The following is a 25819-nucleotide window of genomic DNA, read 5'->3' as shown; positions in this document are numbered from 1 at the left end:
CCACTTGCTTACTGGGCACTTAAACCCCCCTCAGTCCCAGACCAATTTTCAGCTTTCAGCGCTGATGCACTTTGAATGACAATTGCGCGGGCATACAACACTGTACCCAAATGAAATTTTTATCATTTTTTTCCCACAAATAGAGCTTTCTTTTGGTGGTATTTAGTTACAGCTCGGAGTTTTATTTTTTGCTAAACAAACAAAAAAAGATGCAAAAAAAAAAAAAAAAAAAAAAATCATGTTTTAATAGTTTGTTATAAAATTTTGCAAACGGGTCATTTTTCTCCTTCATTGAAGTGCGCTGATTAGGCGGCACTGATGGCTGCATTGGTGGGCACTGATGGGCTGCATTGGTGGGCACTGATGGGCTGCACTGGTGGGCACTGATAGGCATAGTTAAGGCGGCACTAATAGGCACAGATAAGGCGGCACTGATGGGCAAAGATGGGCACATAAGATGGCACGTATGGGTGGCACAGATGGGTGGCACTGTGGGCACTATGGGCACTGACGGGGGGCACTTACTTTTGCGTTTTATTTTACTTCAGGATGGCACTGCGGGAGGCAGGTGGGCACTGGCAGGTGGTCCCTTGTATTGATGTCCGTGATCGGGACTGATGTCCCGATCACGGCCGCCGGTGATCGGCTTTTTTTTTTTCTCCTCGCACTGTCAGCGCGAGGAGGAATAATAGCCGATTACCGGCTCCGTTCTATCACATGATCAGCTGTCATTGGCTGACAGCTGATCACGTGATAAGGGGTCGGGATCGACCCCTTGCACGGATCGGTGATCAGGCGAGTCTCACGGACTCGCCGATCACAGAGCGCGCCGCGCGCGCCCCTCAGGGGGCGCGCAGGCCGCTCGTATCCGGGACGACGTCAATAGACGTCGTCCCGGAAATGTAGGTCCGCGCTGATGCCGTCATTTGGCAATAGCGCGGATCTGTAGTGGTTAAATAAGGGTAATTAGATTTGCTCATTACATAAGCAGGCTCTGTTTATCCTCTAAGCTCATTGATGAAATACGCCTGATATTTCCTCTTTTACTTGGTTAATATTTTTTTTTCAGAAACATGAGTTAACACATAACTCATATGAGTTGACACATTTAATGCATTACAAATAGTGCTTAATTGCAAAACAGCTGTGGATTTTGGTGTTCGTACATATGAAAAAGGACATGTGAGCATTTAAAGCGGTTCTAAAAGGCAGAAGGTTTTCTTATCTTCATGCATTCTATGCATGAAGATAAAAAAAAAAACCTTCTGTGTGCAGCAGCCCCCCTCAGCCCGTCTAATACTTACCTGAGCCCCATCTTGATCCAGTGATGTTGCACGAGACAATCGGCTTTGCGGGACTCTTCCTCCTGATTGGCCAATACAAACAGCAGGCACCATTGGCTCCAGCTGATGTCAAAGTCAGTGAGCCAATGAAGAGAGGGAGGGGGTGGTGCCGAGCCACAGCTCCGTGTCGGAATGGACACACAGAGCAGCGGCTCAGCAGAAAGGAAGGGGCCAGGAGCGCCGAATAGGGACACGAGAAGAGAAGGATCTGGGCTGCTCTGTGCAAAACCACTGCACAGAGCAGGTAAATAAAACACGTTTGTTATTTTTAAATTTAAAAAAAATCTAGACTTTAGTATCACTTTAAAAATACTACCTATTTTTTTTATTTTATATTGTCATCTAGAAATGCCAGTATGCCGCTATTGATTCACATAAAGATGAATTTTATTGGTAGGTCTAATTTATAGGTAATCTCTAACCTAATCATAATTACATTCCATCAATACCAGTTACTATTATTACTAGTAATGTTGTAGTACAATGTAAAAAACAAAACAAACAAAAAACAAAAACACACCAAACTGGACATGTGCAACTTGTCCCCTAGTTCTGTACTACCAGGAGATGCATTGTGGACAGTGGAAGAAGGGGAGGATAACAGACAGGATCAAACAGCTTTCTTACACAATGCAGCGGATTAACCCCTTAAGTTCCAGAGTATAGCAAGCATGCTTTACCACATATACAGGCTTATTTTACTGTTGGAGGTTTACAAAAATTGCAGTCCACTGCCTGCCCTTAGGCACTCCTGTCTCCTGGGCCTCATAGCTGTATATCTGTGCAATCTCATCTAAAGCTGGGCACAGATGGATCAAAATGCATCCACTTCAGCAGGGACTGCTAGCCTCTCAAAATATAGTGTGAAATTTAGTGGTTATTACTGTGCTGCTCTTGTTCTTGAGAACAACTTTACTTGGTGTGCAAGTATCTCCCTGTATCTGCCTCATTCATTCTGTGACAACTTCTGCTTCTTGATTCATTACCCCACCAATCATCAGATCACCAGTCATTGGCCCTGCAATTCTGACAAAGGAATGCAAGCCTTGCTCCTTTACCAAGATGGCAGCCTCCACACAGAGTCACAGGGTGAAACAAGACATGGTACATCGGTAATGGGGAAAGATCAGCTACAGGGAGACCACAGGCAAAACTACTGATACTCCCTTGCCCTCTGCTTGCCCTTCCTGGTCGCAGCTTCCACAGTTTTTTTGCTTTCACATTGATCAGTTTTTTTTTCGTCCCGTTTTTGCTTTATGAAAAGCAGAAGAAAAATGTATGGCCAGCTGTGGGTCAGTTGCGTTTCTAAAAGTTCTGCATGCTGCTTTTTCGGTGCAGAAAAAAAAAAAACGCAGACACACCTCCCCATTGAAGTTAATGGAAAATGCATCAAACACACCCACTGTTAAGTTTTTTAAGTCACATGTCCTTTTTTCACAGGTGCAAAATGCACTAAAAAGTTGAAAAAGTCGTAACAATGCAGCAAAAATGTATGTGTGTTTTACCGCATTTTTTTTTTTTTGCAATGGAGCAGTATGAAAGCAGCCTTTAGGTTCTCTTCAATGTTTAATTTATAAAGAAGTAAGCTGAATGCTTGCTTAGGAGTACCATCTGAAATTGCCTCTGTTAGTATTACTTTACTATCAGAGGCAGATTTGTAGAGGAATAGTGTTTAATCCTTCATTTGTTAAAAGCATATTTGCCTAGACAGAAACATTCAGTTAAATAGGTGGAAAAGCCAACCAGACTGTCGAGTCTTTTATTTTATGTTTTGTAGAAATGTACAGTTTGTATTAAACACGTTACGTGCTTGCAATATACTAGTTTAACCTTATGGAAAAGCAGATTACAAAATGGGAAATGTCTGCGGGTACCACTGTGAAAATCCTGGCTGGGTTTGCTCGTTGTGGTATACCAAGGTTATGTGGAAACACTGGGAGACGAGTGTGTGAAAGGGTCACAGGCATCCAGTCAACCGTAACTCAATTTTGTTTTATGGGCTCTCCTTCAGAAAGAATGTGAACACTGCAGGCCCCCTAGAAATGAGCATGTATGCATGTCTGAGGAGAGGCTGCTGCAGAACAATCACCACAACCTGGACAGTAGAATAAGGCAGAGCTTGGATGCTCTAGACGGGCACAATAACAGGTTAAAATGCAAAGCACACGTTTACCAGATAAAGATTTTTTTATTTTTATTTTTAAAATGCAATCTTTAAGCATGTCTTAAAAATAAAAAAAATAAAAATAAATAATTACATTTTAGAGAAAGGTTTATTTTTAAAACATTTTGCATTATGAACCCAAGGGAGTTGCCATCATCTACTGTGAAGGATACGTACATAGCCTGTGAAGCAAAGCTAAGCTTTTAACAATTTTGTTTTGCTACTACTGCATTCACATACCTTACCTATAATGAAGAATGACCCACATCCTGCAGGCTGATGATTCCAGTAGAAATCTTCTCTCCAGTGATGCCCAGTCCCCTTTACAGTACTGAATTTCCAGAGAGGCAGGGGTTAATAACTTCGTTTAACACTAATTTTGCAGTACCATGAAGAAAGTTTAGGTAGGCACCCACCCCCCTCCTTTACAGTCTTCCATAGACAATGGTCCTTGCATTATTTTCACAGACTGGCAACGCTATTAACGCCTTCAGAGCACTTTGAAGAGGACCAGGCATCATTGGAGAGACTATTTTAATAGCCTGCAGAAGATGATGCCATAATTAATTACAGCTAAGTTGTGTGATTGCAGCAGCAATGATATAGAAAATTAAATAAACTGAAGCTTTAACAGCATAATATAGGATGATAAAGCACAAAGCATAACACATACACACACACACACACACAAACACAACACCAATCCACTGTATAGAGCAATGTTTCCCAACTCCATTCCTCAAGGCGCCCCAATAAGTCATGTTTTCAAGATTTCCCTCAGATGAAATGGCTGTGGTAGTTACTAAGGCAGTGAAAGTGATCAAATCACCTGTGCAAAATAAGGGAAATAGGCTGGAATATCTGTAGCTGGGTTTCCCACTGATTATCCTGCAGACAATTACACGGTATTCTCACACTACCAGGGACCTTTACCGTTGGCTGTTGGTTTACCTGCTGAGGTTTGATACCCTGGCCTGTCTCCAGCATAGGAAGAGTGATTTGCTACTGCTGTTGGTGTCCCAATGTGCAGTATAACTACAGGCCTGATATTGCTTGCCTTCTGGTAAGCACATCATTTGTGTGGTAGAGGTCACAATTATTCAGTGTTGTTGTCTGCACAGAAGATTGCATTCATTTACTTTATTTACTTTATCACCTCACTGGACTATTCACTTATCTACTATAATACTTCACTAGACTATATTTTTTACTTATTGATTTAACATCCTTTCAGGATTTGTTGGTTATTTATAATCAATATCATGTATTCAAATGATTCTTTAGTTGGTGTTACACACTAATAGGATCATCACCATACACTATTTAATGTATTTGCACAGCCTCTCTTTTGTTTTTCTTTGTATTGTGTTTGCATATATCTTGCAAATTTGAGCGGCAGCATAATATATATATATATATATATATATATATATATATATATATATATATATATATATATATATATTTTTTTTTTTTTTGGTTCTAGCACGGTATTTCTTTTCTTTTTACAAAATAATGGAAAGCCTGAAAACATGACCTGTTGGGGTGCCATGAGGACTTGAGTTGAGGAACACGATATAGAGAACAGTTTCAAGAAAAGCTGTACACGGCACATGTGCATGGTTTATTTCCTAATACACACCAGTAGCCAATGTAGGACTTCTCCAGCCCTGCCCATGTGGGTTCATTGCTTAACGGCCTAGTCATCCACTGTTGGGAAAGGGTCTCAATTGGGTTCACTTTTCTCACCTTAGCCTTGGTTCACACTGTGCACTACATGTAGGACAGCCTATTCATTTTAAGTGAGAAATGCAGAAAAAGACGATACTTGCTCTTTTTGAAAAACGCGCCGTACCAAACTCCATAAGCAGCACATGCCAGGGACACATGTGATTTTGTGCATGTTCTCAACATGCAGATATGTGAACCAAGTCTCTGATAAGGAGTGCTGGCAGCTGCACCTCATCTCCTGCCCCCAAGGACAAGAACATTTTTGTTGAATAGTTTTTGTAGAAAGTCAATTTACATAATTTAGTCAGACATGCCCTCCAGTATAGATATTTCTTCTAAAAATAATGGACTGCAAAGAAGGTAAAGGATGCAAACCAGAAGTCCAAATAAAAGGAAATGAGTAAAACACTTGACTTGAAAGGGGACAAAAAAAAAAATCATCATCAGTTGTATTTTAGACTACAAACCAACAATACACAACACCCATAAATCTAGCTTGGAACAGAAAGGTTGTGGGAGCATTTTGGATCAGACACAATACAGCTGAACTACAAGCATGGGAACATTATATTTATTTACCACTTCCACTCCAGGGGGTTTTACTACCTTCATGACCATTTTTTGCTATTCGACACTGTGCTACTTTAACTGAAGGCAGTCATGCAACACCGTACATGTACAACATTTATATCATTTTTTTCCACACACACAGTTTCTTGTGGTGGTATTTGATCAACACTGGGTTGTTTTCTTTTCTTTTTCTTTTTTTTTATATATATATATAAACGAAAAAAGAACGCCAATTTTGAAAACAACTTGTTTTTATTTCCTGCTAAAAGTGATACCCAAGAAATAAATAAATAAATAATAAGAAAGAAAAAGTCTTTATACATTTTGCCCAAAATGCATTCTGCTACATGACTTTGGTAAAAGAAAAAAAAAATCCCAATAAGTGTATATTGATTGGTTTGCATGAAAGTCATAGTGTGTACAAACTATGGTATACATACTGTAATTTTCTTATTTTATTTTTTATACTAATAATGGCGTTGATCAGCAACTTATAGCGGACTGCGATAAAAGGTAAGTAACAATATGTGGTGCTGTGCTGTTAAAAAACGGAATGGTGGTGAGGTAAGTGGCATTCCTAGACAATGCATAAAACAGACACAGCAATAAGACTGTGTAAATAGGTGAATATGTCCTGTTTATATATGTGGTGTGAACCACTTACAGCAAAAAAATAAATACCACGAATGATATAAATGATATGAAACAGTCTTGGTACACAAGCAATTGAGGTTGCTATAGGTTCATAATGTGACCAACAATGGGGTCATAACAGATTGAAGATTGATTCAAAAGATTGAATGGTGGGGACATGTATATGCAAGTCCTAAAAAACTGGTGTAGATGACGTTAAAATGATAAGTTCACCATGTAGAAAATAGGACACCTCTGTGTTGACTGGCCTCTCACCTTACTGCTGTTAAGGGGTGATGCTAGCAATCCAATGACTCCTAATGATCCTCCTATGGCAAGCTCAGCTGGTGGCTCTCTCAGATGGGTGGTTCTGGCTCCCTCTAGGGGTCCTCCTCCCTTTGGCCCGATAGATAGCTCTCTATAGTTGATATAGACTCTTCTATGTTGGCCTGATGGTCTGGGAGTCTCTCAGGCTCCCTTATGTGATATATAGAAAAGGGTCCCAGATAGTTTAATATTCCTGCAGCTGCACGCATCATCCCAGTATAACCCCCCGAAAGCCGAGGCCACATATCTGTGTACGATTGGCGGGAAGGGGTTAAAAGCAGCGGCAAGCCTGCTGATCTCACAGCTTTGCTAATCTGACAGAACACTGCTGCTTTTATAATTCAATATTAAAACAGTCTGAGGGATTTGAAGATACTGAATTTCACTATATAAGCTGAGTTACTGTTAAAAATAAGTGTGAAATGCAAAACTTCAGTGGGTGTAACAAGATGTCCGCTTGCCACCTTCTCATTGTATCCTTACTGTGGACACGTGCAGGGTGTAGCAAGATGGCGGCCACTGACCATCACTTCTGTTACAAATTCTGACGGGTCGTCCAACCTGACGAAACACCTGCAAATAAGTACAGGAGGGGGCAGAGTCAAGACCAGTCACCCAGTACAGTGAGAGAACGCAGCAGTGACTTGTCTTTATTAAAGGAAGCTTGTGCACAGAGTCAACGTTTCACAATGGATAATTGCACAGATCTGGAAGTAATACAAACCACACCAAGATTCATCTAAGAACGCACATAACTCTTGTGGTCAGACAATATTTGTTTATATTGTAGCTTTAAGTAATGCAGATCACAGAGCACCTTAATATATTTAAAAAAAAGGACTATAAAGACCCTTTTGTTTTGGTATATTTGCCATAGGTTCTTATCTCAAGGCAAACAGAGGAGGATATTCTTCCTAAAGGAATCATTACAAAAAGGTAATAAAATTTTACTCAAATGTGGTGATCTGCTTTGTGAAACCAAGTCTACAAAGTGACTGTAAAAACTGAGCATTCCCAAAGGTAATTCCTTTGCTGAGGGTTTGGAGAGGAGGAGATAAGGTATCTGGCTTTCCAGGATCAGAGAAGCTGAATGAGGTGTTTGGACAAGTTAACATTTTTACATTGCTGTTTTCAGAGATCAGGCCAGTTCACCTCCCTAGACATGTCTGCCCATAATCCATCCAGTATGTGCCGTCATTCACTTACACATACTTTATGCAATCGTTTCACGGCTACGCTTTCCAGCCACTCTCTATGATCATTTAACACATACATGAGCGTCCCCAATGTTACAATAAAAATGAGTTACTGCAAAGAAGTTAGTTACTTTGGAATGGACAGATTTAAAGCATAGTGTGGAATTAAAGTAAAAGAAATGTAAACCGTTATATGGGATTTCTCAACCATGGTTCCTTGAAACATTAGGGTTTGACAAAAGTTACTTAGGGGTTATGCTGTTGCAGCAGAATTATATCCACCCAACAGATGGCTTCCCTTACCCCCATGGGTGATCAAAATCCAGGCAGTTGGAGGAAACCTCCAGCACACAGCCTGTGATTGACAGCCTCAGCGCTAGGGCTGGTGGAGGAATCGATTAAATCTTGAATCAAGTTGAGAGGTCAAATCGATTCAACATTTAAGCAAATCGATTTTTTTTTTTCCACCAGGACTGGCGCTGACACCACGCTGGTCCTGAGCTGCTGCAGGCAGGAGTTTTAAGGCGAGGCCGCGGCTTCAGCCTAGTCCATGAGGTCTAGTCGCCTAAAAACTCCTGCCCGCAGCTCCTCAGGACCGGTGCTGTGTCCAAAAAAAAAAAAAAAAAAAAAAAAAACTTGATTCGAATCATGAATCAAGTTTTTTTTTTTTTTTTAAATCGCTGATTTTATTTATTTTAGAAAATCGTCCAGCTCTACTCAGCGCTGTGTGTTCCCCATTTAGTGGGAGTGAGGAGGTGTATTCTTTCCCTCCAATCAGGTCTCAGAGCTCCCCTCACAGAGATCTGCAGCGTGAGACATCAGATCCCTGCCCCCTGCTTTTCAGAGCTGAGAGATGCTGCATAGGTTCTGCACTTTGAACAGTTGTAGAGGAGAAATTGCTGCAGATAAACAGGTATAATTTACTTCATATCTGTGTATCACCTGGGGCTAGTCACTTCACTGGCTATACAGTATGTGAGGATTTGCAAGCACTTGTCAAGAGTTGGTGAGAGTTTTGCAATGAGCACCAATTTCTAAAATATGACACCATCATCGGTGAGCGCAGACTATTGTATCAGGGGTTGCATCCCAAAGTTCAAACACACATACCTTTAGCTGCAGCTTCAGCTGCATGGGACAGTGAATGAAATGTGCTCTGTGCTGAACAGCTTCCTGTTCATTGTGAATAAACACAGTGAGTGTGTTTACTTAGAAAATGATGTAATTTACCAGTGCCTTCCTTTTCTAACCCCTTTCTTCACTCTCCATCCTGAAACAACCCTTGCAGCAGTCAGGGGGAGACGTGAGAAGGGAAGCCAGCAGCACTGCAGGGTGGGGGGAAGACAACATGGGGGAATCGGCACTGCATGTATTAATTAGGGTGTGCCCAGGCACACCTGGCACACCTATTGACACCATTGTGTCTGAATACATATTTATTGATACTGTCATTCCAATATTTAGTATCCAATTCTGTTTTGGATGTTAGTGTTTGATAAATCTACATATTTACTGCTATATCTAATGTACCATGAGCTGTAGATGAGAAAATTATTTCAGGGGTTCCCCAAGATCTCAACAACATTTCTCAATAGTTTGGGGATAATAAAAAAAAAGTAGATTGTACCATAAACTCTGTAGTGTGCACATCCAACACCTCCAATTTAAGCCCCGTATACATGGGCCGAATGTTGGGTGACATCAGTCAGTTCAATAGAAACTGTCTGACATTCATCCCGTGTGTACTGCAACCGAGCCATCATCTGTCGAAGAACCTTGACCGAAAAAGGTCTGCTGACCGGTTCCTACTTGGTGCTCTCAGCCAATGGCAGGAGTGTTCTAGATGGAGGGCTATCCCCTTGTCAGAGCACAATAGAACAGCTGGGAAGATCACTGTACCAACATTGGATTGTTAGTGCAGTGGCTCCATACTTAACTGTCAGGTTTTTTTTTTCTTCCATTCAGCCCACTGGCTTAAACAAAAACTAGCAGTGTGTACTAGGCTTTAGCACTGTCTGGCTTGATGATATATTGGCAATGAATAGCAAGGAGGCAGCAATAGCCAACAAAGTCATTCTTGAAAGTCATCTAAAGCAGTGGTCATCAACCCTGTCCTCAGGGCACACTAACAGGCCAGGTTTGCAAGATAACTGAAATACATCACAGGTGATATCATTTGCTACTCAGGGATTGCCGTATTCTAGTCTGCATATAAGTGCATAAAACCTGGCCTGTTAGTGGGCCCTGAGGACAGGGTTGATGAGCCCTGCTCTAAACCACTACGGACTGCTATTGCTGACCTCCATCTGAAAACCTTTGTCACATACGTCTGATGTTTCTTTTTAAAGTCACAGACCTGGCACATGTATATAGTATATAGAGGAGTGTCAGAATTGTTTATTACTATACTTATTTTTGGTTTTGTGAACTGAAGCCTATGGATCGGCATGACAGCCAGGCAACTAACATTTTCAAAGGAATGGGCAGCAATGGAAACCTCCATGAATTTCACATAGTAGGTTTTGCTTTAAGACACTGCTTCAGTCTTCCTGAGCCGCCACAAACACAACATGTCTCCATCACGTGAACTCTAAATTTACACCCAGTGGTTTCTAGCGTGAGCCGACCAGCTCCTTGACTTCTATATAAACAAGTGCTGTGAATGGACCTATAAAGCTTGCTAACACTCCTGGACTAAACCGCAGCCTCTACAAGGTGCACAACGATTAGGAGATGGTGGAGGTGTCTGCCCTGGCTTCATTACTGTAAATCTGTGAAATGAAATCAGAAGCAAATGACATGTTTAGTGTAACCTGAACTTCAGCACGCAATAGCTCCCAGCAAACAGAAAATGCTCTGAGTCATGTGTAATTAGAATATGACAAGGTCTCTGTGGGGCCATGTAAGCTGGCACATTTCCCAGCACTTGTCACTTTGTGGAAACACACAGCAGAAAAACTTCAACTCCCAAATAACATGGCAAAATAAAAGAAAGGATCAACTCATTTTCTTTCCAGGAGAAACAGAAGCTTGTGGGACAAAAGGAAAGAGCCATACTTTACTTCACATGCAGCCTGTCTAACTGTGAAACCCGCTTCACCCCACCTAGCAACCATTCCCAAGTCTGCCTAGTAATTTATCCCCCCCAGAGGATGGAAAAACGCAATGGCTGGAACAACGTTGACTTAAGGAAAGCAGGGAGCAATGTGACCTTGTACGTCAATAAGGCAAATTGCAAGAACACTTCTAGGGAACTTTGTAACTCAATCATCGTCGTCTGTCACCCACCTTCAGCCATACATGATCCTTTTAGCAAAACTGTGGTTGGGAGTTGGTTTTAGTTGGCCTTACATTTTTTTGATCCTGGGAACATATGACACCTTTCAGAATATTAGCATGGACAAATTTTTACACTGGATACGTAGACCCCTTTCACACCGAGACACTTTTCAGGCATTTTAACTTTAAAAATAGCGCCTGAAAAGCGCTTCTCATGCCTCCACAGTGTGAAATTCTGAGTGCTTTCACGCTGGGGCAGAGCAACAGGAAAAAAAAAGTCCTGCAAGTAGCATCTATGGGGCGGTGCAGGAGCGCTGTATACAGAGCTCCCACACTGCCCCTGCCCATTGAAATTAATGGGCCTGAAAAGCGCATTAGAAGTGCCACAATACAGGCGATTTTAAATCAGCACTTCAGCTGATAGCGGGGCCGTTAAAAGTGCCTGACTAGCAGCCGAAAAGCTCTGCTAAAATGACAGTAAAGCACCGCTTTACCACCAACGGACCCCTGCCCCAGTGTGAAAGTAGCCTTAGATAGATGGATTTATTCAGTTTTATCTGGATAAAAGGTCTATGAGACACCCCTAAAGTACAACTCAAGCCAAATCTTCTTTAAATAAAATGTATGTAACGTGAGTTAACGGCGCTACCCCCAGTGAATAATATTATATTATATATAAATAACTCAAACAAATGTATTCAAAAGGTACATACAACACACAAAAAAGTTATTAAACAAATAAAAATTAAATATGTGTGGATCAGCATACATAAAATAAATCCTGTGCTGGAAAACAACCCTGTTCTAATAAAAAATAATAATAATAATAATAAAGTAAAAATCCATAACGTGTGCAAAACAGTCCATTAGCGTGACTCCTTGGGTGCAAAGCCCCAAAATGGATTTTCTTTTTACAGCATAGTCCCAAACAACAGCCAAAAGGATAATAAAAAAGCCAGGTGGTCGCTTACCAGAAAAGTGGGATCTCTATTAGGGAGATCTAATGCGCACAGTCAGGAGGGATCACTCAGGCAGGAACAGCGATTTCAGACATCCATCCGCAATAGCAGGAGATTTTGACCGTCTCTCTGTGGAGGCGGTTCACATATCTCCACTGCGGCTCTGGTGCAAATTTACACAGAAGCCCTGTGCGTCTTTTGGTCTGTTTCAGGTTCGAAATCAGCCCAAAATTCAAGCTGAAATCGGACCTGAAATGGTGAACGGGGACGCACCGGACCCCTGCTGTGAGCCGCATGCGAAGATAGTGTGAACCTAGCCTTGCGGCTGTCAGCAGGTCAGTGTCTACAAATTTGGCACAGTGTCTAACGATAAAGAGCAATTGAGCATTTGCAGAGCAGGAGGAGACAGTGTATTACTGGATTTTAAACAGTAGGGGCACTTTTTAATATTTTAATAACTATAACATAACTAATATAACTATACCTGCAAAAGTAGCCAGCCTGAATTACATTTTCTGACAATTGGTTCTCTTTAAGCTGGCCATACTTGGCCAATGTAGCAGGGAACAGCTAAGTTTGGGTCAGTGTGTGGCTGTCCCCATTTGAGAGAAGTCAATCGTTTCAAAATCTTCTGGTGAAGGGACATCAGTACATGAGTATATTCTGACAACCACTGGTGCCTCTGTCAGAATACATTGTCCCAGTAGGGAGAGGATGGATGGGTTCCTCCATTCACCTCATTTACCTCTTTTTGTGTTAACAGGAGGAAATGGTTACTTTTCTCTTTTTCATTCAACCCGATAGTATGACCAGCTTAAATGCCTAGTGTACACAGTGCTATTTTTTTTGGGGGTTCAACCCAGCAGGTTTGAACGGAAAAAAACAAAAAAAAAAAAAAAACTGATAGCTTAGGAGGAACCTTTGTACTAGCCATGCAATGTTAGTACAGTGATCTCCCCTGCTGTGTTATTGTGTCCTGACAGGGGGGACTGCACCCCGCCAGAACACTCCAGTCAGAGCGCTGATCGGGAGTCAGTCAGCAGGCCTTTTTTGGTCATGCCCCTTCCGCCCCCCAATTGCATCCCTTGCAAACAGTTGAGCAGCCAAGTTGCATTGCCCAGCCAGTTACTACTGTTTACCTGGAACAGAGGGTCAATGCTTAAGCCAGCCTTAGATGGTTCAAATCTCGGCTGGCTCACCAGTTGATCAATCAACTTGGGTACAACCAGCCTGTCAGATTTTACATGCGATTACTACTACCAACTGTTATAGCCGCTAGCAATAATCACTTGGAGGGGACAGCTTAACCCACACCCACGCTGGGAGAACACAATAGCTCCATGGGAGGGATTCCATTATCAACACTGATGGTTTTCTTTCCTGCAACCCGTGGAAAGAAAATTGCTCTGTCTATGGCCGGCTTTAGTGCATAAAAAACGCACACAAACATACACTTTTTTGAAGCTTCATTGGGAGCGTGTCCAAGATGGCCACTGAGTGAGCTCTCTCCCAGCCTCCTGCGTTATGCCCTTTTTTCCTGCAGACTGGCTATCCTAGCCTGCATACATGGACGAGCCATCGGCGGTTACCGGTATGACCAAGGGGAAAGGTGCCCTGACCACCCGCAAGTCCCAAAAAGCAGCTAAAACTCCTGCTGAAGGGGGGCCCTCTTCCCACCGCAACTAACATGGCATCCCAAATGGAAGACACAGACCAAGCGCTGAGAGAGCAGTCCAACTTTGATGCCCTGATGCAGGCAATCAACACCTGCCAATCGAAATCACACTGCCTCCCTCCACACACGAAGATTAAGACCCTAGAGGCTCATGCGGAGGACGCCGAGAACCGCAATAGGCAGAATAATCTCTGCATCGTAGGGCTGCCGGAAGGTGCAGAGGGGACAAACCCGACAGCGTTCACGGAGCACCTGCTTCGCACCCTCCTCCCATGTGCCCCAGTCTCTAGTTTATTTGTGGTGGAGAGGGCACATGGAATGGCTGCTACCCAGGGGCCCCTGGGAGCTCCTCCACGCACTTTCATCCTGAATTTCAGGGTCCAGGATCTGGTCCTGCGAAAAGCAAGAAAGATAGAAGTGCTGCGTCATGAGGGGTCATGATCTTCCCCGACTACTCGGTGGACACTCAAAAGCTTTGCCGCTCCTTCGATCAAAAATAGTATGCGGTTCACCTCCCCCGAAGATAAGTTTCAATGGCTGGAGACCCTACCTAGTGGCTGATACTAACTGTAAGCTATATAGCATATTTGTTTCTTTAACTGCCTGTTTTTCTCGGTTTGCATGGCTAAACCATGCTCATGCTACTCCACCCCCCACCCCCTCCTCCAACTGCTATGTGTTGGAGGATAGACTGCCTGCAATTCTGGGGTCCTACTCAGCACTGAGTAATCTGGTGTTTAGGGGTCCCAAGGTGCATCCCGCAATGACAACTCCCATGCATACAACCATCCAGGTCGGGAAGCAAATGTCTGTGAAACGTAATGAATACAATCTCTCCATATATGCTGCTATGAGGTAATCCTAAATTATGCCACCTCCAATCTGTCCCAGATCCAGTCCTATGGGCTAGATATGAGATCAAGATTGTACAGCAAATTATGCCAGAGGGCAGACTCCTCCACTATGATATTCTGCGGAAAAGCTTTCAGCTTCTCTCGCAGATGTTTTTCCACTACTTACAATTACGACATGCGGTACAGGCTCAATTCCCTTCAGGTGTTATCGTACAATACCATGTGGTGGAGCGTTTCCTAATTTCCAGGAGTGCGGATTGCATCCTTTCCTCCCTGTATCTTCGGATATCATGTGAAGGATCTGATGGAGTGACCAAACGGTTTCATAAATGGAAGAAGAATTTAACTGCCCTTGCTGCAGACGATTGGGAAGAAGGGATTCAACAATATATCCCTCTGATATCAGCAAGGGATAGATATATCCAATTCAAATTCCTCCATAGAGCGTACTACACGCCACAAAAACAAAACCTCTCTAGAATATATCCAGCTCAAACCGATAGATGTCCCAAATGTACAATTGAGCTGGGTACATTTTTTTTTTTTTTTTTTTTTTTTTTCAAATAACATTTTATTGAAGATATTAAACAGCATCTGAAAATAGCCTGAGCTTTGTAACACAAAAACAAAGCTGAGACACACAGTTAACTTATACACATGTGGTGTCAGTAAGCAACTTTCTAGGTGGAAAGTACGCAAGCTCAGGGTACTATTATAGGTATCAATACGCAGTAACATTCCATAACCTCTGCTCTCCGGGCTACAGAGGGGCCGGAAAGCCAAAGAAACAGGCGACAAGACATATAGAAGAAGAAGAAAAAGAAAAGGTTGGAAGAATAAGAGGAGGGGAAAGGAGGGGGGGAGGTTGAGGAAGGGAATGGGTGTCCACCTCTCAGCTCACGGTGGGTCCTCATGACGGTGCCACCCTCCCAGACCCTGTTATGCACCCCCAACCTATCCTGTAATCTGGCCGTCATCCTCTCCGTGTTTTCTACATCTTTTATTCTAGCATATAGGCTTTCTTGAGAGAGGGGGGGGCGCTGCCTCTTCCAGTGGAGGGCAATCAGGCATCTAGTGGAATCCACAGAGGTGACACTCCTAGTAGGAAAAATTTCGGGGGCAGGGGGATTCGGGACTCCCAGGAGGTGGGACAGCAGGAGCTGGGTTTCTGTCCAATGAGCTGGTCTTGCCCTCTCATTCAACAATTTTGGTCAGAAGTGGTTGCTGTAATCAATTCAGTAGCCATTTGCATATAGGAATTGACCCTCTTGTCCTGCTCCTGGGAATATGTGATAATGTTGCACCTAACACATAAGAGACTGTTTGTATTCTATGCCATGTTTTATGCCAGAAAGACTAATTTTAACTAAATGGAAGCAGCCTGAACCCCCTACAGTTTCCCATTGGAGAGCCCTGATTGATTCCATTTTGCCACTTTATAAACTCACATATATGAATTGCAAATGCCCCAAGAAATTTGAAAAGATCTGGGGTGCCTGGGCCAAGCACTAGTGACTCAGCCACCTTGTTAGGAAGCTCACACAGAAAGGAAACCAGACGGGGTACAGTGTTGCACTGGCTCACCCCCCTCTCTTGTAATTTCATTGATCCTCTTCATTCCCCCAAACCCCCACTCCTTTCTCCCTTCCCATACTCCTCCCACCCCCCCCCCACCCACCCCCCCCCCAAACAGAGTCACTGGTAAGCTGATAATGTCCTTTCACAACTAACAGTCAACCGTGGTAGTGAGTAAATACTAGCATCCTAGACAGGTTCACCTAATGGTGTCCTTTACCAATTGACATGAACATATTTCTGTGGTTCGATCCATATCTTGTCCTGTATTACTTTATGTGTTCTTTTCCCCATGACACATTTCTTTTTGTATTGTAGAGCTACACTGTAATTGTATGTAAACTTTCTCTCCTTTTGGAGACAAATAAAAACTCAACAGAAAAGTGAAGCTTAATTTTTTTCATCTTTCCATCTATTAAATCGTCTGTCCTTGTTGTTTTAACAGTAAAACATTTTTTTTTCTGCCAGTAAATACCTTATAAAGCCCAATTCCTGTTTCTTGTGTGGTCATTAGCCTAGGCTTATGACATCATGTACATCTCTCTCTCTCTCACTCTGGTGAGAGTTTGCCAGGAAGGGAGGAGAGATGAGTCACAGGAGGGCCAATCAGAGCTGCAGAGCTGGAGGTGTGTGCTGGGTAAATCCAGGAAATAAATAGCCAGTAGCTTTAGCTGCCCATAGTTAAAATGGTTGCAGCCAGACTCAGTGGAAGGAAATTTCTGCAGCATATTTGGCAAATACAGAATCACAGTATATATAAAATAATATGCAAAGTGATTGGAGGGAAGAATCAGAATGGCAAAAGGATGTTTTTATTACAAATAATGAGTAGTGAGCAGAATGGAGATCCTCTTTAAACTTTTGAAATATATTACACTATTGATTCAGGTACCCCTGCCAGATTAGTGAGCGTTGCCAGATTTTCAACCTCCCCACAGAAAACACATACCGTATATACTCGAGTATAGGTCGATCCGAATATAAGCCGAGGCCCCTAATTTACCACAAAAAACTGGGAAAACTTATTGACTCGAGTATAAGCCGGGGGTGGGAAATGCAGCAGCTACTGTAAGTGGCAAAGAGGGTCAACAATGCCCATCTGCAGCTGCATGTCTCACTGTGTCTATTGCATGCCTCCCTGTGTCCTGTGCAGATCGGCCTACCTCACTGTGTCCTGTGTATACCTCCATGTGTCCATTGCAGCCTACCTGTGCTAATCTTCATCCTTTGTGTCCTGTGCATGCCTCCATGTGCCCATCTGCAGCCACCAATCAGCGTGTCATAAAAACATACGGCGGCCATTCCAGTATTCAAAAGCCGCGCCTCCTCTTCGTCTGTGATAGGCAGAACACTCAATTTCCCAGCAGTCAGTTTTCAGCCTATCGCGGACATCCGCTCATCCTCGTCTGAGGTATGAGGATGAGGGGATGTTCCGTGATAGGCTGAAAACTGACTGCTGGGAAATTGAGTGTTCTGCCTATCAGACGAGGAGGAGGTGTGGCTTTTAAATACTGGAATGGCCGCTGTATGTTTTTATGACACGCTGGCCACCGTCTGTCTACATGACATGCCTGATCAGGTAGGCAGACGGCGGTGACTCGAATATAAGCCGAGGGGGGCACTTTCAGCCTAAAAAAAAGGGCTGAAAATCTCGGCTTATACTCGAGTATATACGGTATTAGTAAAGAATGAAAAAAGGATGAAAACAAATTCTAGCTTGCTGATTGGACATAACGCAAAAGCATAGTAATGAAGCTTTGCCTCTGCACACTCTCCCCTGGCCTGTATGTTCAATATCAGCAGAGACTGCCTGGCAAACTGTGGTTTACCTCCTTCTCTCAGGACTGTACAGGAACCTAAATGGGAATAATAGCAAGACAAATTCAAGTACTTTTTGTTGCATTCAATATTGTTTTAATGATTACTTATTTGCATTGCTATTGTGTTTTTTGGCCCAGAGGAGTTCTACTTTCATTGTTCTGCACATAAAACAGCAAACCAAAACCACAGCACTTTTTACAACTATTATCTTGACTAGGAAAAAAATTGTAAATAGGAAGCATCATATTCTAGTCAGTCAACAAAAATGCTGCGGTCACCAAAAGCAGCAGTGCCACACAGGCAATATGTAAAATACTGAAAAGGCCAAAAAGGGGCTGTCACATTTTGTCACTGCCTTGGGATTTTCCAGAAAACATTCTAACTATCAGCTTTACAACCACATTGTTTGATAGCCACCTCCACGTATGTAGAAAACACACAGAATTACTCAGCAAACTAGTAAAGAGGTATTTCCATGGCCCATTTTCAGCATGACATGCTTGGGCTTTACCTTAATGGAAATTATAGAGTCAGGCGCCCTCCCCATTAAATCACACTGAAGTGCAATAAAGAACAAGGCATTGAGGGTATACAATACAGAGATGAAATTCAGAATAGGATCCTTGACACGGTAATCCCATAAGGGTCTTTTTCTTTGAAAACTATTACAATAATTAGTACTCCACTGCTTCTACTACCCTAGAGCTACTGGCAATGCATAAGGTGAGGTATATAAATCCCTAAATCATACCTATTATATACACATTCCTAAACTGTGCACGTACTTTATAGAAAGAAGAGAAAATGCTTAGGAAATACCCAGTCTAATATAAGCCTGAAGAGCATCAAATGTAGATGTGGAGCTTTTATCTGTAACAACTTTAATCCTAGCTGTGGCCCAAGCAATAGCACATTTTCATTCACTGATGGATCCGAGTATTCCCACATAGCTATGAGCAGAATGGATTTATTATAATGTTGTTCTAAGGAACTGCAGGAGTTCAAGATGCCAATAAAGATTACCGATCAAATGGACGACTGAGACATATCCATTGTGAGCTGTGCTAAGACAAATAAACCCTCTCTACAATAACAATGACATGCTTTGTGTCAGCACTACTACCTGAACTAATCCGAGTAGGACCTCAGACAGAATAACCATTTCTATATAAAATCTATATTTCTAAGAAATGGAACCAATATGTATTCCTTTTCAAAGGAATACATTAAAATATAAAGCTTGTAGTAGGTCAAGTAAAACTTAGAGACACTAAAAAAATCTTTTAAAAAGTGTATTTTTTTACCATTACATCAACTTTTGCAGGAAAAAAATAATGCATTAGCTTGTTGGATTGAACACAGACACTCCTATTCAGGACTCAGACTTCCAAGGTCATACTAGTACATGCAGCTTTTTCTTAAGAACGGAAACAGGTAGGACTTGTTTTCCTCCAGAACAACAGAGTTAAGCTGGCCATAGACAGTTCAAATCGAATCTTGGCCAGTTCAGTAGGGACCCGCCCAGATTCAAACCATGTACAGTATGGGCAAGCTGATTGTACTCAAGTTGATCACTCGATCAACTTGGGTACAACCAGTCTGTCGGATTTTTCATGCAATTATTGCCAGCAGATATAGCTCCCAGTAGGATGGCTCCCCCAGCTCAGAGAACACAATAGCTCCGGGGAAGGGATTTCTCCATCAACAGTGACTGTGTTGATGGGGGAATCTTTCCTGCAACCCTTGGTTGCAGAAAAGAAAATTGCACCATCTATGGCCAGCTTTAGGCAGCCCATAGACTAATCATTTTTTTTGTTCAACCAAGGGCTTGACTAAAGAAAAAAAAGAAAAAAAAGGATCTAATTCCCAGGAATCATTCCTGCTGTGCTATTGTGTTTTGACAGCAGGGAGCATTCCCCGCTGCCAGACTACAGCTGGCGGCACTGATCAATCCAGAAAATCAGGCTGGTTGCACATAAGTCGATAGGTAGATTGACTTCTGTACAACCAGGGTGCCCATACACAGACTGAAATTTAGCTGGTCCCACTGAACCAAATTTCAATCCATGTATGGCCAGCTTTTATTCTTTAAAGCTTAACTCTAGGCAGACATAGAAGACACAAATTTTGCAGCTCTGTATTTATTAATACATAACCATTGTCATGCAGGCATACTACAGTACTTTGCACAGTGTCGTCAATGAACATGCCTAAAAGAGAAGAGCAGAAAAATGTCCCATCATTGGCTGTGGGAGTGGCAGGTATTATAGCAAGTAAGGAATTAGAATTCCAGCAGCAATTCTTTCCATAGACTTACCATCAATTACGCAAGTGTCATTACCACTGTTTCATGGAAAGAATATAGGGTAACAACAAATCATTTTGGATCTGCAGTAGATCATTGGTTACACAGCGTAACATGCATCCATTTTGGTTAGCATTTGGTGAAGTCAAAAAAACTTTTAGCACATTCATTATACTGAAATATTGATCGTTATTTGTTTACTCTTACCTTAAAATGTAACCCTCATGACTAACCCCAACACACCTCCTTATACCTAGCTCTTAACTTGATCCTAACCCCAAGCTGATCATAGAACATGGCGATGTTACACCAACATCTGTACAACAAAAAATGTAAGTGCATGGGATTTTTGTTACACCATCTATATTTGGCTACCAACATTATTTGCAATTAGAAGCATTCATTTAGCTTGTATGCAGTTTTTGCAAAAGTGGTGTAGAGTAAAAATTATTAATATGTGGAATTTCCACTGCATTATAAAAACAGAAGTTTTAAGAAAAAGTGATTTCAGCTGTGGCCTTTTGCTTTAGATGTGTCCGATTCACTTTAGAGCCAGGCAAAAGATAAAATGCACATATACACACCTATAAATCGCAGGACTCAATTGCATCAGTCGCTAGCAAAAAAGGTTAGAAGAGAGCAACAGAAACATATACAAATCACTGAAAGACTAATGTACTTCCCACAAATGGAGGCTTAGTGATATCTATTTACACAGAGACTCAAATCAAAGACTGAAATACACAATGTATACATTAAATCGGGACAGGAGGTCTTTCCTCCACAACTCTTGAAAATAAACATTTTTCTGCTTAAACGTTCCATATGTGAGCTTCAAATGTCTTCATCAGACTTCTGCAAAGCTAGCCAGCAGTCAATAGCCTAACAGTATCATCATTCAGTAAACAGAGAAGATGAGAGACTTGCTTTGAGACACAAAGAACTGATTTAGCTTACTTAGAACATCTCAAAATATAAAAAATTAAGCAACCAAAAGTTCCTCATCCAAGGCATTAAACGGAGAACCTAGGTTAAAGCAAGCCCATCACAAAAGTAGGCAAGTTACACTGAGCACATGAAGAAGTAGGAAAATACATCTAACAAGGTTACCCTTTTTTAAAACATGAAGATGATTAGACAATCAAAAAAAATACAATTCTATAGATGAAGAAATAGCAAATCTCACTATGAAAAAAGTTAAAACTTGGCCCTGTCCTCTTCTACCAACCAAGCCTCCCGTTTAGGAACTGTATGGTTATGGGCAGCCTCAATGTCCAGAAAGGAGGTTATGGAGGCAGGAAGGGCATGGGTACCAAACACAAGATTCATAATCATCTACTGTATAATACCAACATTAGAACATGCTGTAGTTCCACTTGTAATGGGGACTTTCATAATTTAAAGGCATTCTTTGAGAACATGGTGTCTGGGGCAAATTCCCTACCTTGCACACCTATACTCCAAGACAGCCAACGAATTAAAACACTTTTCTCCACATTGGCCACCAGACAATATGGTAGCATACACATTAAGCATGGCCCAATGTTTAAATAACCAGGATAACTTATGTGCATGTTATGTGGTTTTTGGAGTAAATATATACTCACAAAAGAAAAATAATGCTTACTTTTTAAAAGCCATCAAGCAGGTGAAACAGACAAGTATATGAAATGATGCCCAGATATAATGTTAATAAGCTCATTCTTGTTCTCCTTTTAGATGCCAAGCCCTGACTAAATCACATCCACCAGCCACTGTATAATTTTTGTGGCAGATATTTAATTTTTTTTAAAAGGTATCTTTATTAAATTCTCGAAACAAAACAAAAAGACACAAAACAGGGTACATAACGAGAGGCCAAAAATACAGCCATTATAATAGAATATGCAGACATATACACCTAAAACAATATGTAGAAATGCCAATCTCAGTTACATAAACAAATAAAAAAAATGAAACTGCTGTTGAATTTACAAGTCAGGGTACAAAAAAAATCCAATCAGTACAAGCAATATGTGTAGACACAGGAATCATCCATGCCCCATGGGCCCATCAGTACATCAACAAATAGGGCTCAGGTCACAGACAAATTAAAAGCCAAAAGTATTTAAACCTCTATGTCTCCCGAAACTGCAGATGTCCAACTTGAGGTGGCAGATGTTTTCAACTGTTGGAAACACCAATTTAGATGTAGGTCTATGATGCAAATACATTTGTCAAGAACACAATGAAAAATATAAATGATAAAATGGGTATCAAGACATATGCAAAATTTTTGGAGCGCGACAAAAACAAAAATTACATATCACAAAATTAGACTCATCACAGTTTTCCATGCTTTCAGTTAATGCACACTACTATTCCACCAGAGAAAGCTTTAGAACAAGCCTCTAGAAGGTTCTTCTAGGACATTTGCATTTTTCAAATGTCCCACAGGATGAGTAGAATTTGAAACGTGGAACAAAACGGTTACTTCTTTCAACAATATATTTCAAAAACCCCAAGCAATACCCTACAGTAAGAGAGCCTTTATGCAGAAGAATACAAAGCATACATCTAGCCACATAAACTGGCACTGTGGCTTTGTCTCGATAAGTGGCTTTAGCAAATTTGTGTTACCAAAACCAACCATAACACTAATGCCTTGATAACTGGCCTATTCAATTGAAACAACATGCAGTAAACCCTACTCAGATAAACTTCTGATTATAATTATGAACACTAGCAAGAATTCTAGTTATTTTACCTGGCTTGACCATGGGGTTTCTGCTCCAGCAATGCTGGAGGTATCATAGTGACCACTGTGTCCACAAAATGTTTTAAAACATACCTCGGAAGAACAGAGGTAAACCACCCAAGGTCTTTTATAAAAGTGAGGAACAAAAAATGAGTTAACATTCTACAATATCATTTCAGCATACTAATTATTCAGCAACATTTAACAGTGAAAAACAAGATACTATAGCACAGTTTAATATAAGTTAAAAGCCAATGGTCCTTACCTCGCTTGGGCCTTGGAAAGCTTTCATGCAAGTGAAATACAACTTTTTCCACAAAGTGCTGAATGTTACTGTGCTCTGGTCCTCTGACAAATACCATCCAATCATGGGTAAAACCCTCAAGTGTTGGTTTCTTCCTAACCTGGGCTCGATGACCCAGTTCCAGCTTTACTTGTACAGCACACTGCAAAACAAGAACAAACCTTGAATATACCAGAAAGTCCCTTACTTAAGAAAAAAGAGGTGGTTAGGCGTCTGTGGGTTTTAACAACTTGTTATATTTCTCAGGTATCCCAACAGCAAGTCCTCTTTGCCCAGGCACCATAGCCATAAGGAAGGGATATCAGCTAAATTTTCATCTACTCATGATGTAAACAACAAAAGGATCTTGTTGAGATAGGTTTACAGTTCTGAAGTATATTCTTTATTTCCAAAGGCTGACCATGATGGGATGAGAGTCATGGGCTCCAATGAATGCAGCTGTCTTGATTTTTACTCTCTAGAATTATGCCCTGTACACACGGTCGCACATTCTGATGACAAAATCCATCAGATTTTTTTTTTTTCTCCGATGAATTTTGACACAAACTTGCCTTGCATACACACAGACTCACAAAGTTGTCGTAAAATCTGATCGTTCAGAACGAGGTGACGCACAACACATATGTCGGGACTATAAAACGGGCCAATAGCTTTTGTCTCGTAATTTATTCTGAGCATGCATGGCACTTTGTGCGTCAGATTTGTCCACACACGATTGGAATTTAAATGATCGGATTTTGTTGCCGGAAAATTTTAGATCCAGCTCTTAAACTTTGTGTGTCGGAAATTCCGAAAGGAAAAAGTCCAATGGAGCCCACACACACACGATCAGAATTTCCAACACAATCCGATCGCACATTTTCCGTCGGAAAGTCCGACCGTGTGTACAGGGCATTCAACTTCTAGCTGGTGGCTTTTTCTCAGAAAAGATCTGAAATGGTTCTTTTGAACAGCAGGACTAAAGGATTGTTATCATATCTATATTTTACATACTCCAGCCAACCACTGGAAAGGATGTTGACCACACCAAATACAACCCCAATTCCAAAACAGTTGGAACACTGTGTAAAAACTTAGCATAAACAGAATGCCACGATTTGCAAATCTAAAACTCACATGTATTCACAATAGAAAACATCAAATTTTTACACTGAAAAAAAATAAAAAAGGTACCTTTTTTTAACAAAATAAGGTAATTTTGAAATTGATGGCAGCAACACATCTAAAAAAAAATAAAGTAAATAAAAAAAAATAAAGTGGGATAGGGCCATAAAAACCTTATTTTTTTCTAAAATGGGCAGTTTAAACATTTGATATATTATCTATTGTGAATAAAATATGAGTTCATAAGATTTGCAAACCATTGCATTTTTTTTCTTCCCTGGCAGGGAAGAGGTTAACCACTAGGGGGGCGATGACGGGGTTAAGTTTGTCCTAGGGAGTGATTCTAACTGTGGGGGGGGGGGGGGGCTTCAACATGACAGCGATCACTGCTCTTGATGACAGAGCAGTGATCTGTGTTACGACAAGCCAGAATGGGGAAATTCCTTGTTTACATAGACATTTTCTCATTCTGCGGTTCCGTGACATGATCAACGGGAGACCAGCGACACAGAGTCCGCAGGTCCCGCGGGCACGGTCACGTGCATCCTATCCCCGCCTCTTAAAAGGGAACGTACAGGTACACCCGTTTGCCCACCACTGCCATTAGTCAGCAAGCGGTTAAAGTGTAGATCCAGCACTGTGCATGGATCCCGCGATGTCAGCACCCCAGCTGGTTTTTCAATCAGCTCTCGAGTGCTGCTGCCGCCATTCCTTGTAAGGGAAACTGGCAGTGAAAACTTGCGGCTTCACAGCCAGTTTCCTAATGTGCATGTGCGCAGCGCGATGTGCTTTCTGAATAGCCCGACAGCAGTGGAAGGAGGGGGGGCCATACTTCCTGGAAACCTCCTGCAGATGAGATCACCCAGAAGTGGGGACGGGTACCTGTCAAAAACAGCACCCACTCCCCCCCACCTCCAAAAAGGTGCTGAATGTGGCAATGGAGAGGGGGGGGTGAGGGGAGGAGAGAAAGCAAACAAGTGGAGCTTCCCTTTTTGGGTGCAGCTCTACTTTAACTTGCCCCAGTTTTCTCTCACTCCTCCTATTTGGAGTGCGGCAAGGGGGGATGTTAAAAAAATGGCCTCAGCTGCTTGGAGCACAGGGGGAAAGCAGGGCTGTTTCCTTCTATTGCAACCACCATGAGCTGGAACCATCCATCATTGATCACATGAGCACTTAAGGACGTGTTTCAGGCAGAATCCCCTTCAACACCCTCTGCATCACAATATATATGTGAGTGTAACC

General features: G+C 41.8%; 1 protein-coding gene across 9 annotated transcripts in view; it reads right to left on the bottom strand.

The window, feature by feature from the left end:
- Window positions 1-25819, bottom strand: part of MLLT3 (MLLT3 super elongation complex subunit) — a 387733-nt gene that overhangs the window by 316723 nt on the left and 45191 nt on the right. For all 9 annotated transcript variants that reach the window (XM_077475204.1, XM_077475207.1, XM_077475203.1 and 6 more), the window contains one exon: window positions 23435-23615. In XM_077475204.1, the coding sequence (XP_077331330.1) occupies window positions 23435-23615 (181 nt within the window). The remainder of the gene's footprint in view (window positions 1-23434; window positions 23616-25819) is intronic.

Source organism: Lithobates pipiens, unplaced genomic scaffold (assembly GCF_037356315.1).
Source record: "Lithobates pipiens isolate NorthernLeopardFrog02 unplaced genomic scaffold, aLitPip1_a1.2 Scaffold_13, whole genome shotgun sequence".
In the NCBI taxonomy this organism is placed as follows: domain Eukaryota; kingdom Metazoa; phylum Chordata; class Amphibia; order Anura; family Ranidae; genus Lithobates; species Lithobates pipiens.
This window is presented reverse-complemented; position numbering and strand designations above follow the sequence as displayed.